General features: G+C 39.4%; 1 protein-coding gene across 2 annotated transcripts; it reads right to left on the bottom strand.

The window, feature by feature from the left end:
* Positions 1-37: 37 nt before the first annotated feature.
* On the bottom strand, positions 38-13,551 carry LOC134224916 (uncharacterized). Of its 2 annotated transcripts, none has more exons than XM_062704570.1 (5): positions 13,469-13,551; positions 860-1,468; positions 612-796; positions 321-558; positions 38-263 (listed from the first exon to the last, which is right to left on the bottom strand). In XM_062704570.1, exons 2-5 carry the CDS (start codon positions 1,424-1,426, stop codon positions 72-74), a joined length of 1,182 nt encoding a protein of 393 aa, XP_062560554.1. In that variant the 5' UTR covers positions 1,427-1,468; positions 13,469-13,551; the 3' UTR covers positions 38-71. The 2 variants fall into 2 exon arrangements, with proteins under 2 accessions (XP_062560554.1, XP_062560553.1); XM_062704569.1 differs by lacking the exon at positions 13,469-13,551 and adding an exon at positions 12,839-13,297.
* Positions 13,552-13,618: the final 67 nt, after the last annotated feature.

The raw sequence follows: 13,618 nt of genomic DNA, 5'->3' as shown, positions 1-13,618 counted from the left end.
ACAAGGATGGTCAGTGCAAGGAATAATGATGATTAAATTCATATGACACATTTTTTTTATTTTGATACATATCATACATTATACACAACATCACGTATTATTGTCTGAATTCGTTGAAGAATTGCCTGACGGTTTTCACAGTGGGGAGGGCTACAGTAAACACAATTTTGCAAAAGAGATTGAATTGTAACCAAATTGGGATTATCATCTAGGTTATGAAGAAATCCTCTACTGCTATCTCCGTTGAGATCCTCCAGGAGTAACTGCGAAAAGAGTATGTTTAAAACCATTGAGTTGTTTTACACATTGCAGTGACCTACCTGACAAACGGCATACAAATTTATATCACTTTTTTCGTAGGAACAAATATCGTTCTGTACATAGGCAAAACAACCATCGCAATCTATTCGAGAATGCGTATGTGCGTGTGGATTCAGTCTTCTATTATGACTATCGAGTATTATCACATTATTTAGATCTACAAAAGAAAGTTTCACTTCTTTGGAGGAAAGAATTCGTACAACGATGTTGTCTAAACTCATGTCTGTTAGATAGAATCTGAAGAGAAAAAAATGTAATTATATTTGTACTTTTTTTAACGCATTGTTTACCTAAAGCCATTGTATCCGTTGGTGAATTTTAAACTAGCCTTAATCAATTCATTTGCTATCATTAGTCTCACATTCAACGAGTTATCGTAAAAGTTGACCAGTGATTGCCCTTCATAGGTTTCCACAACAGTAAATCCACCTTGGAATACAAGCTTTGGGACTGGAAAACCCCGTTCATGTAACATCTATTAGAATTCAACACCCATTATTCTAAAATCAGTTCATATTATTCAGTAGCCAAAGATTACCTTTAAAAGCAGTGGTTGAACATTCACTTTTAGAAGAAGCATTTTGCTCAACTCATGTCCATCAATCTCAAGCAACAACCTTCTTAAAACTTCTTCATCAGAGGGACAGATTACGGCACCTTCTACAAGATTTTCATCCAGCACGCGTCGCCGAAGAGCTCGAAGATATGGTTCCTCGTTTTTCAATCGGCACTCTTCTGTCCCACTGGTGCCAATTTCATCGCATATTTCGTCGCTCAACGCTCGCACAGCACCGTCCTTGTTGAGATTCCTGATGACAACTCGTTGCTTATTGTCATTTAGGGTGCCGTAACGGACACCATGTTGATTAATGCAGTGCATTATGCCTTCCAACAATTCATTCCCATCAAGGGTTAAGAAGTTCTCGAAAAAATCACAATTGATGGATGCGGAGAAGCATCCAGGACAGAGAACTTCGGTGTCATATCGGCACTGTTGTGTGAGTAATTGAAGGGATGATTTTTTTTCTGCTGGCTCATATTTCGTAATGACACTCAAGAATATGGCAATGAGATGCAGTTTGGTAAGTATCCGGTGATGTGACATCCTGTGGTTTTCTCATAGTGGCGTGAGTATCGACTTACGAATCTGTAATATGAAAAAAAAAAAACAAATTCGCTTCAGTGTCATAGTTGTAAATGGAGAAGCTCTGAAGGAACGAATTGATTCCTTGCTCATCCGCGAAAAATCTAGTAATGAAAAAATGCTGCACCATGCGTCTCCATCTGCTCGAACGTTTATAAGATGATAAACGTGTTCAAGATCCCTACCTACCCTGCTCTCTTGGAGGCCCATTTTACCCTGAAAATCATTTGTGGGAACATATCAACCTATCAAAACCACTTGGTATATTACACCCCAATAATATGAAATATGGAAATAACTTCAGCGTAATTATTAAAAATGGAAATTTCAAGTGACGAACCCTCAGGTCGGAAAATGCAAAAAAAATCACATACAATTTAATAAAAATAGTCTGGAAAATCAGACAGCTTTGCTTTTTTTCTATTAATTCACAAAAAAAAAACTTGACGCTGCAAGACTCCGACGCCTTTTTCTACTTTTATTTGATAATTATCTAATACATGCATTCATCTCTTAGACTAGGTGTTCCGTGTTTTCTTAACACTATCATCCTTATTTGCTATGTTACATTTTTTAGTTATTATTAATACATTTCAATTGTCTCTGGCAGTTAGGATTTTTCCTCTGGTTTAATTGAACCATGTAGGAATTACAATGTTTTCAACTTAAACTAAACTTAACGTAATTTATACTAAGGGTACAAGGAGCTAATCGTTGCAATAGAAGATTGCAACGATTTTTGTCTAAAATTGGAAATTATTTTGTTGGACATTTGTTGCAATGTCTCAATATTAGAAATTCTATGAAGTTCATTGGTACTATACCACGGAGGCATCTTCAGAATCAGTTTCAAAATTTTATTTTGAATCCTCTGGAGTGCCTTCTTTCTGGTATTGCAGCAACTAGTCCATATTGGCACAGCATACAACATGGCTGGTCTAAAAATTTGTTTGTAAATCAAAAGTTTGTTCTTAAGACAAAGTTTTGATTTTCTGTTTATAAGTGGATATAGACACTCAATATATTTGTTACATTTCGCTTGAATGCCTTCAATGTGACTTTTAAAAGATATTTTTTGATATAGCAGAATTGCTGATTATTTAGCTTCGCTATACCAATTAATTAGAACCCCATTCATAGTGACAATATGTCTGCTAGAAGGTTTCAAATAATAAGCTCTTGGCTTATGTGGGAAAATTATAAGCTGAGTTTTGGAAGCATTCGGAGAAATTTTCCATTTTTGCAAGTAAGTGGAGAAAATATCCAAACTTTTTTGAAATCTACTACAAATGACACGAAGGCTTCTCCCTTTGGCTTGGCCTCTCTGTCATCCGCAAACAAAGTGAGCGATCTGATAAATAATTTTGGATCAGTTTAATGATGTACAGAGGAAAATTAAAATTCATCAATTTTACCTTCATGCCAAACACTGTCAAATTCTTTCTTTATATCAAGAAGAGCAACTCCAGTCAAATATCCTTCAGATTTGTTGAACCGAATTAAATTCGGAACTTTTAATAACTGATGGGTGGTTGAATGCCCATGGCGAAAACCAAATTGCTTATTACCAAAAATAGGGCGATAACTAGAAGCCTCAGCTGGATCTTTGTCCGGCTTCAAAATTGGAACAACTTTGGCGTTTTCCCATTTATCTGAAAAGTAGGCCAATTGAAAACATTTGTTAAATAAATTAACCAAAAAGGATAAAGAGCTCTCAGGCAGTTTTTTGATAAGTATGTAGAAAATACCATCATAACCCGGGGCTTTCATATTTTTAAATTTCCTAGTAATACATCTCACTTCATCCAAATTAGTTTCCAACGAAGGGTCAAAAACATTCTCATTCTCTTCATTCTGTTTTTCTCTTGATTGAGAATGTCTTCGAAGCTCCGTGTAACCTGATCCTCAATTGGACTAGTGAGACCTAGACTAAAATTATGGGCACTCTCGAACTGCTGAGCAAGTTTTTGAGCCTTTTCGCCATTTGTTAAAAAAAATTATTTCCCTCTTTAAGCGCTTCGTTAATTTCCAAAAGGGTTTCGAACTGGGATCCAATCAGGATCAAAATTCCTATCGATATACGTTTTATATAAATCCCAATCAGCTCTATGATAATTAAAAGTAGAGCTGATTGGATTGCTAATGGCTTCTTGTGAGATTGTCAAAAGGTGAAGGTGATCAGAGTCAAAGTCAGCATGAGTTACCAATTGGCCACACAGCTGACTTGAATCCGTTGAAACTAAATCAATTGTAGAAGGATTTCGACTGGAAGAAAAACAAGTTGGTCCATTGGGATATTGAATAGTATAATATCCTGCAGATCAATCTTCAAATAAAATTTTACCATTGGAATTACTTTGAGCATTATTCCATGAACGGTGTTTGGCATTTTAGTGACCAATTATGAAAAAAATGGATTTGTTGCGAGTTAGAATTTGAAGATCAGCTCTCAACAAATTCCTTTGCTGTCCATTGCATTGGAAAGGCAAGTATGCAGCAATAAAAGAGAATTGTCCAAAATTTGTTTCAACAGAAACTCCCAAGGTTTCGAAAACTTTGGTTTCAAACGAAGATTATAATTTATGTTTGATACGTCTATTAATGATAATGGCGACCTCACCACAGGCGCTGTCAAGACGAACATTTCGGTAAATAAAATAATTTGGATAATTTTTTGATGAAAAGACCAGGTTTTAAATATGTTTCAGTTATAATGGCAATGTGCACATTATGAAATGATAGGAAGTGGAATGATTCATCTTCCTTACCCTTTAAAGAGCAGGCATTTCAAAGAATTATTTGAATCCATTAAAACGAACTCCAACAACATTTTTTTTGAGTAAATTTGATACCAACCTGAACAGCTTCAGTTTTGGTATTTGGTTTGAATCATGTGATGCAATTGTTCATTTAGAAAATAAAAGTCGGAAGCAGACATGCTACCTGAGTCGTCAAAACGAATGTTATTTCCCGTTGAAGAATGGGTATGAAAATCATTCATCGTCGGTGAATTGGCACATTTAAATTTATTGGAATCCTCTCTCACAGGACAGGCGTCCTTGGCGTGAGAGGTTCCACCACAAATCATGCATTTAGCATCCATGTGGCAATGTTTAGTTCCATGACCCCACTTTTGGCACTTACGGCACTGAGTGGGGTTTTGGAAATTTTCCCCAGGCCTGCGGAAATGTTCCCATGTAACACGGACATGGGACATAATACAGGCCTTTTCCAAACTTTTCATATTATTTAGTTCATTTTTGTTAAAGTGAATTAAATAAAATTCTTGAGAAATACCCCTCTAGAAAGTATCAGAGCGAGATTTCTTTTTCATCCAAAGTAATTGAGAAATTTCAATTTTAATCTCATCCAGTGATTTATCATCACGGGGGAGACCTTTCAAAACGACTTTGAATAATCGCTCAGTTTTGTCGTCGTATGTGAAGAATTTATGGCGCTTCTCAGTTAAATACTGAAGAAGACGTTTGCGATCGTCAAAGGATCCCGGCAAAACGCGGCAGTCACTCTTCCTGACAATCTGAAATGAAACCTTGATCCCCTGAAGGTTACTCAAGATTTCATTCCTAAAGCCAGAAAACTCGGCAACAGATACCACAATTGACAGAATCCGTTGTTTCTTCGCATGAATCGAATCACCTGGGCTAGAGGTAGATTCGATTTTCTCAAATTCGTCATTAATCAAATCGAACTGATTGCTCAGTTCGATAGGAGAAGAAATAATGTCAACGTTAGAGTTAGAAGGAATATCTGAAGTCTCCAGCTTCCTTCTATTTTTTCCGCGCTTGGGCAGGACGGTCTTGAAACCTTGTTTCTTAGAAGGAAGTGGAGAATTCAGAGATTCCCTCTTCTACTTGTTTTTGTTAATACTCATTGCTGAGCGTGAAGACGTGACCTTCGGAGAGTTTTTTTCCAGAACGCTGTCGCTGCAGGATTACCACCGCTTGTCGGAATTTTACTTCCGCAAACGGGTTCAACGTAAAACGAAGGCACGGGTCCTTGCAAATATCGTAACGGGATCAATGGGTAAAAATATAGCGCTGAAAAGCACTGTTGAAATTGAAATAGCTTCGGGTAGTATTCCTTCCGCAAAGAGAAAAATCAACCGCACAGTACAAGAGCACAATGCGGTCTGATATTGGTGAAAATGGATTTCCCGATTAAAGTCCGCCTAAATCCCCATAGTGCGATGGCGGTAACTTTGAAACGCATCCCGAGCAGGAGCAACGACCTCGATAACAGAAATTGGTATGAACTAGCCTTGCCTAAGAGTTAAAATGCCAAAAAATAATACCAAAAACTTATATGCAGAATACTTGAGGCATAACATGCTTAGGTATTTCAATACCAAACGAATAATAGTTGGATATGCATTTGGTATTGAAATTCAATTTAATAACAGAGTATGTTACGACTAAAGTATTATGTATATAAGTTTTTGGTATTATTCCTTTGGTATTTTACCTCTTATGCAGGGCTAGTATATAACAGAGTATGGTATCAATAACAGAATTAGGTATCATTGAGCCAATTTCTCCTGCTCGGAATCGGATCGATTTCAACAGAATTTAGAACACGTATTCTTCGTCCTAAAGAAACTATTATAGAGGGTGGGAGGGCCAGTTGGAATGCGGAAGGCTTTCCACAAATTTCCACAAATATTGGGACACATATTCTATATCCTTAGCAGACGATCATAGACGAGGTGATTGTGATGCATAAGTACAGGGGTTAGACAAAAAAGTTGAGATAGGCAAAATTTTGTCGAAGCTCAAATCAACATAAGTCTGCATAGAATAATCCGATTTTAATAGAACTGGGACCATCGGACGCGGAAACCCTTCTAGTATACATGTAAACCTCCGATTGGGCATTGGCCATTGGAGTTGTTTCGGGCTTTCCGAGGGTATTTTGAAAATGCATTTTTTCTACTGCTTGTAGATTTAAGGGACGTTTACTTTTATAATATTTTATGCTTTACCCAAAAACGAAAACTAATATGCTGATCAATGCTGACTGCAGATCGAAAATCCGTCAGGTATACGCAGAGACTTTTGGTTTTTATGGTTTATGCTAACGTAAAAACAACACGACACTAATAAAACGCGACGCGAGACAAGACATAACACTTATCGTTTTCACACTCGTCAACTAAGAATTTTAAAAAATTACCTTTTAAGTCCACCGGTTTCGGGCGCGATGTTGCCCATCATCAGGACAGTGTAAAAACAGTGTAAAAACGATAAGTGTTATGTCTTGTCTCGCGTCGCGTTTTATTAGTATACGCAGAGATATGACCATTTCCGTGAAAACGGTACGGGGTTGGCCATACACGCTGATCAAATATCACTTTCGCAGAACCTGATACAAATTGGCCAGTGAGTCCTACAGTACTCAAAATATATCTTTTATAGAGATTCTGTATTCATTGTTTTGGGAAAACATGAATTTTGACGCCAGATGGCTCCATAACCGGATTCACTTTGAAGGCCCCTGGAACCTTCTATAAGGGTGGCAGTGGACACTATCATTCTGGAAATGTTTCTGCAATCATCGTCTCAAAAAGCTATGGAGTTAGATACCCATGTTTGCACTATTCCGATCTATAATCATTTCATCATGTTCCCGAAACCGTTTTTACGGAAATGGCCATATCTATGCGTAGTTTTGATGGATTCTCGATCTACAGCCACCATTGGTCGGCATATTTGTTCTAGTTTATGGAGAAACCATAAAACACAGAGGGGAGATTTTTTTCATATGGAGTTTAGCAAGTATGACAGTACCCGCATACATTTATTCTCCAATGTCAAAATGCTCATATTTACTATCATAAATTGTCGTGGTATTTGTGAAAATTTGTATTGTTTACCGTTTTTACAAGAGAGAGTGGTGTCGAAGGCACATACTAAATTAAAGATTGCATCGAACAAAAATACACCGAATCCGTTGTATTTTGTATTGTTGTATTAAATGCTGATAAATAATTATGTTGCTAGAAGAAACTCTGTGCTGAGCAGAAACAGTTGTTTCTGGCATTATCAAAACTTTATGCGTTTCATAACATTCTCACTCACTGCAGTGTTTATTTTTCATAAACTACAGCGTTATTGTGATAGTGCCGTCGGCATTCGCTTGCCTGAAAGCAACAAACAGCTTGACACCTACCTGTTAAAACATGGTGAAAGTAAACGTCACATAAAATTACAAGCAGTGGAAAAAATGCATTATGAACATACCCTCGGAAAACCCGGAGCATCTCCGGTGGCCAATGACCAATCTGTGGTGTCAAGAGTGTCCGCTTCTGATGGTACGGATTTTTAAAATCGGATTATTCTACACAAAGTTCTATTCTTCTCTACTTATGCATAACAATCCCCCCGTTTATGATTGTCTGCTAAGGATAGAGAATATGTGGGTGGAAATCGGACAACCCTAATAACCTTCCGCATTCCAAATGGCCCTGCTACCCTCTTTAATCGTTTCCTTAGGACGTGCTCTAAATTCGCGGTTGAAATCGATGCGATGCGTTTCAAAGTTACCACCATCGGCATGAGCATGAGCATGATTGATGTTTTAAAGCTACCGCCATCGGCCGTAAGTCGTTCAAAACAGGTTTAGTTTTCTTGCCCTCAGATACATTGAACCTATTATACAAGCATTCTATATAATTTAAACGTGTAAATTTGCTGAACAAAAAAGTGTCTAAAATTCCCGGTTGTGGGCCCCTCATTGTACCTAAATGTAACCCGCTGCAAACTCCATCCATTGCTTTCAATTAATAACTGTGGAAATGCAAATGTACACCAAGTTGACAAGCAGGTCTAGTTTGGAATGTAGAGTCATAAAAAGAATAATATTAAGTTATCAAAGGTCTCTCTCCATTCGTGTTCATATCACTGCATAATATTGAGAGTCTTTTACGTCGTGTTTCTGTTTCAAAATGTCCAAAGTAGCCCACGCTGATTATAATTATATAGGTATTAATAACATTTCCACCTTTGCTCTTGAATTGAAAAGTTAGTGAAAACCAAATAGCTTAAATATTTTAAATGTGCGATCATAACAAGCAGTACAGACGTCTATACTGCCCATGATCGCATATTTGTAACAATTGCATTTTTTGCGATTTTGACTTAGGCTCATGAATTGTCCTCAAATTGTTAGATCTTTCATCTAAGTTGGTGAAATCTGAAAGTTTGTTCTAAAAATCTTGAAAAAACTACCAAGTTGTTTTGTAACATCGAGCATAGTGACCGCATAATTGTAACACTGGAAAATTATTTCACCGATGTGCCATGTTCCTTGAACAAAAATCAGTACAATTGATGTGCACTCAAATATTAAGTGATGCAGATATAGCTGCCGATGATTTTAACTGCAAAAAGTGTTTGTGCAATTTTCTAGAATTTTTTTGAAAATGAGTTAGATTTCCATACTAATGCATATCACAAACTTCATCGTTCCATTTCTCCCATGCCTACTTTTGTCGATTGTTACAAATATGCGATCATGGGCAGTAATAGCACATACTCATTTAATGTCGATTCTTCTAGATTTTGTTGGAGATTCTTCAGTATACTGCTTATGATCACATATCAGTCCCATCTCTCCTGGATTTCCTATTCATGTGGAACAATTATGCGATTGTGGGCAGTATATTATTTGAAACTGCGAGGATCTTTCTATTGCTTTAAGACGATCTAAACCAGGCCTGCTCAACTTTTACAAGCCACGGGCCAATCTCTAGAATTAACATCTCCTGGCGGGCCAGACAATATTGATTATGTTTGTTTTCATTAATCAATGTTTGTGCTGTACACACAGATATGTGCTTCCGGAAAGAGAAAATACCTTATATGAGAGATGTTTCTTTCTGAAATTTTGATTTTAGCTCTTCATTGTATTGTAGGTTGATGATCTCTATTTAAAACGTTTCAGGTATGTATATGTCAAGCGAATAAACTTGAAAACAGCTGGGAAGACCTTAGATTTTATCATAATATTTAACAGATTTGCTATTTACTATTTTAAACAAGATATGGTTAAGCTCAATTTTTCAATTCTGTATCAATTTTCAGCATCCAACTGTGTCATCTTCCGTCAACATAAATCAGAATTGGTTGTTGATAAAGTTTATTGGCTTAACCCTCTAAGACCCGGGACGAACGGATTTTTTTCAAATGGCTCGCATTCAGCACCTGATTGTCGGAATTCCTCGTGGTTTCGTTTGTGCTCAATGGGAATAGCTATATTTTTGCTCTGATACATTTTCAAATAGAAATTTTTGTTCAGGTCCGAGTTATTGCTAAAAATAAGTGTGCGCGGGGGTGTTTTTCCTATAATTCAAACATTTTTTTTTGTCTTTATTATCGAGACATTCAGCCCGAGGCTGGCTCGTCTCGTGATAATAATTCAAACATCTCTTCAATATTCTGGACGTGTTCGTTCATGCCCAAAATTTATCAAATCACCCATCAAACCAACCCAAAAAGATATTTGTAAAGATTTTTAGTCGATTCCGATGTTTTCACCATTTGAGTAGGGCATTCATTTCATTTATTTAGTTTACATCTAAACAGATAACACTGAATCAACAATTTGACGCCACAATACACGAATCGAGGCCGCATCTCTCCACCCTCGGATACGCCCCACGCTCGCCAAGTCGTTTTGCACCTGGTCGCACCACGCCGTCTCGTACCTGCCGGATCGGAAGCGAACACCATCTTTGCAGGGTTGCTGTCCGGCATTCTTGCAACATGTCCTGCCCATCGTATCCTTCCGGCTTTAGCTACCTTCTGGATACTGGGTTCGCCGTAGAGTTGGGCGAGCTCATGATACATTCTTCGCCGCCACACACCGTCTTCTTGCACACCGCCAAAGATGGTCCTAAGCACCCGTCTCTCGAATACTCCGAGTGCTTGAAAGTCCTCCTCGAGCATTGTCCATGTTTCATGTCCGTAGAGGACAACCGGTCTTATAAGCGTCTTGTACATGACACATTTGATGCGGTGGCGAATCTTTTTCGACCGCAGTTTCTTCTGGAGCCCGTGGTAGGCCCAACTTTCACAGATGATGCGCCTTCGTATTTCACGACTAACGTTGTAGTCAGCCGTTGGCAAGGATCCGAGGTAGACGAATTCCTCGACCACCTTGAAGGTATCCCCGTCTATCGTAACACTGCTTCCCAGGCGGGCCCTGTCGCGCTCGGTTCCGCCCACAAGCATGTACTTTGTCTTTGACTTATTCACCACCAGTCCAACTTTTGTTGCTTCACGTTTCAGGCGGGTGTACAGTTCTGCCACCTTTGCAAATGTTCGGCCGACAATGTCCATGTCATCCGCGAAGCAAATAAATTGACTGGATCTGTTGAAAATCGTACCCCGGCTGTTACACCCGGCTCTCCGCATGACACCTTCTAGCGCAATGTTGAACAACAGGCACGAAAGTCCATCACCTTGTCTTAGTCCCCGGCGCGATTCGAACGAACTGGAGTGTTCGCCCGAAATCTTCACACAGTTTTGCACACCATACACCGTTGCTTTGATCAGTCTGGTAAGCTTCCCAGGGAAGCTATTCTCGTCCATAATTTTCCATAGCTCTACGCGATCTATACTGTCGTATGCCGCCTTGAAATCAACGAAAAGATGGTGCGTTGGGACCTGGTATTCACGGCATTTTTGAAGGATTTGCCGTACAGTAAAGATCTGGTCCGTTGTCGAGCGGCCGTCAACGAAGCCGGCTTGATAACTTCCCACGAACTCGTTCACTAATGGTGACAGACGACGGAAGATGATCTGAGATATCACTTTGTAGGCGGCATTAAGGATGGTGATCGCTCGAAAGTTCTCACACTCCAGTTTGTCGCCTTTTTTGTAGATGGGGCATATAACCCCTTCCTTCCACTCCTCCGGTAGCTGTTCGGTTTCCCAGATTCTGACTATCAGTTTGTGCAGGCAAGTGGCCAGCTTTTCCGGGGCCATCTTGATGAGCTCAGCTCCGATACCATCTTTACCAGCTGCTTTATTGGTCTTCAGCTGTTGAATTCCCTCAAGGTGGGGGCTGGTTGGCTTCCATCGTCCGCTGAACTGACGTAGTCATCTCCTCCGCTGCCTTGACTTTCACTGCCTGTACTCTCAGCGCCATTCAGATGTTCCTCGTAATGCTGCTTCCACCTTTCGATCACCACATGTTCGTCCGTCAAGATGCTCCCATCCTTATACGGGCACATTTCGGCTCGCGACACGAAGCCTTTGCGGGATGCGTTGAGCTTCTGATAGAACTTGCGTGTATCTTGAGAACGGCACAGCTGTTCCATCTCCTCGCACTCCGCTTCTTTCAGGCGGCGTTTCTTCTCCTGAAAAAGGGGGGTCTGCTGTCTCCGCTTCCGTCTATAACGTTCCGCGTTCTGCCGGGTACCTTGCTGCAGCGCGACCGCCCGCGCTGCGTCCTTCTCCTCCAGAATCTGTCTGCACTCTTCGTCGAACCAATCGTTCCGTCGACTTCGACCCATATACCCGACGTTGTTCTCCGCTGCGTCGTTAATGGCTGCTTTGACTGTATTCCAGCAGTCCTCAAGAGGGGCCCCATCGAGCTCACCCTCTTCCGGCAACGCTGCCTCGAGATGCTGCGCGTATGCAGTGGCGACATCAGGTTGCTTCAGTCGCTCTAGGTCGTACCGCGGCGGTCGTCGGTACCGAACATTGTTGATGACGGATAGTTTTGGGCGCAGTTTAACCACCAGATAGTGGTCAGAGTCGATGTTAGCGCCACGATATGTCCTGACGTCGATAATGTCGGAGTAGTGCCGTCCATCAATCAGAACGTGGTCGATCGATCGAAGAACTGTAGCCCATCAAGTATCAAGTAAATACAGACACCACCCCAATTAATAAAAACAAAGTCGATTGTTATAGATAACTAGTTGACCCGGCAGAAGTTGTCCTGCATAGTAGGCGATAAAACGCGTTGTGAACTGCCCATGCGAAATTTTCCATACAAATCATAATATTAGATTTTAACTATTTACTCAACTTTTCCCGTGATTTTCACATGAGTAAATATCATATAAACCCGTCGGAAACAATAACCAATACTTGTTGCAAGAATGAAGAAAATCCATCCAGCCGTTTTCGAGTTATGCGGATATGAACACAGACCATTTCATTTTTATTATATAGAGAAGATAGAAGATAGATAAAAAGATAGAAGATATGGTTTCGTGGACCACTAATCAAAAGTTCGGCTTCCAACTTAGTACACAAGAAAGGTATAAAGAAGTTAAGAAAAAATAGCGTAATAGTTATCATTCAAAGCTTTCATAAACACGAATGAATAAATACACTTTCTTACCACTTCCTACTAGTCATATTGGATTCTCGAACAGCACAATGATCATCAAGGTTCTATTTCAATATTACACACTATGTTAGGCGTTCTTGGTAGGCCTTTCCGTCACTGAATAGAATTGTACCTACTAAAAGTGGCGCCGAAACGATAATCTTTATTCATCCCCGCACTGAACCACCTAACGTTCTCGGCGTTTTGTAAAAACAAACAAACAATTAATGTCTCTACTCATCGACCACGTTGTGCTCTTGCTAGAATGAATTCTCGGGCGCTCTCTATGTTATTGAATAACATATCTGGGTATATCGGTAAACAGTCACGATTTGTTCACCGTTTGTTCTGAGTAGGATTAACATCGTCTCACCTGATATTACTAGGTATGTATGTACCATAAGATATTGAACAGTGCGACACTAGCTCTTGGTTCACCAAAGATTTACAAATACAAAGATTTTACATGAAACGTGTACCAGTTGGCGTGTAAGTAACTTTGTCTCTGTTTTCATTGGAAATTAGCAGGATTATAGAGTAGGTTTGAAAATCATTTATAATTTAAGGGCAAACAATATTTCTTATCGAATAGTATTTGAATCCCAAGGCGAATTACCCTCTGATTTATAAATAATAAATTACCACGATTTTTTAGGAATATTTTTAAACTTAACTAGAACTTCTCTATTTCATAAGTGCTATCAATCTGCTACAAATCAAAACATTGCACAACCACTAGAATCAGGGCCTACTACGACACCGTTAGATATCGCATGCGCATAACTGCGAACC

The sequence above is a fragment of the Armigeres subalbatus genome, chromosome 3 (assembly GCF_024139115.2).
Source record: "Armigeres subalbatus isolate Guangzhou_Male chromosome 3, GZ_Asu_2, whole genome shotgun sequence".
Lineage (NCBI taxonomy): Eukaryota > Metazoa > Arthropoda > Insecta > Diptera > Culicidae > Armigeres > Armigeres subalbatus.
This window is presented reverse-complemented; position numbering and strand designations above follow the sequence as displayed.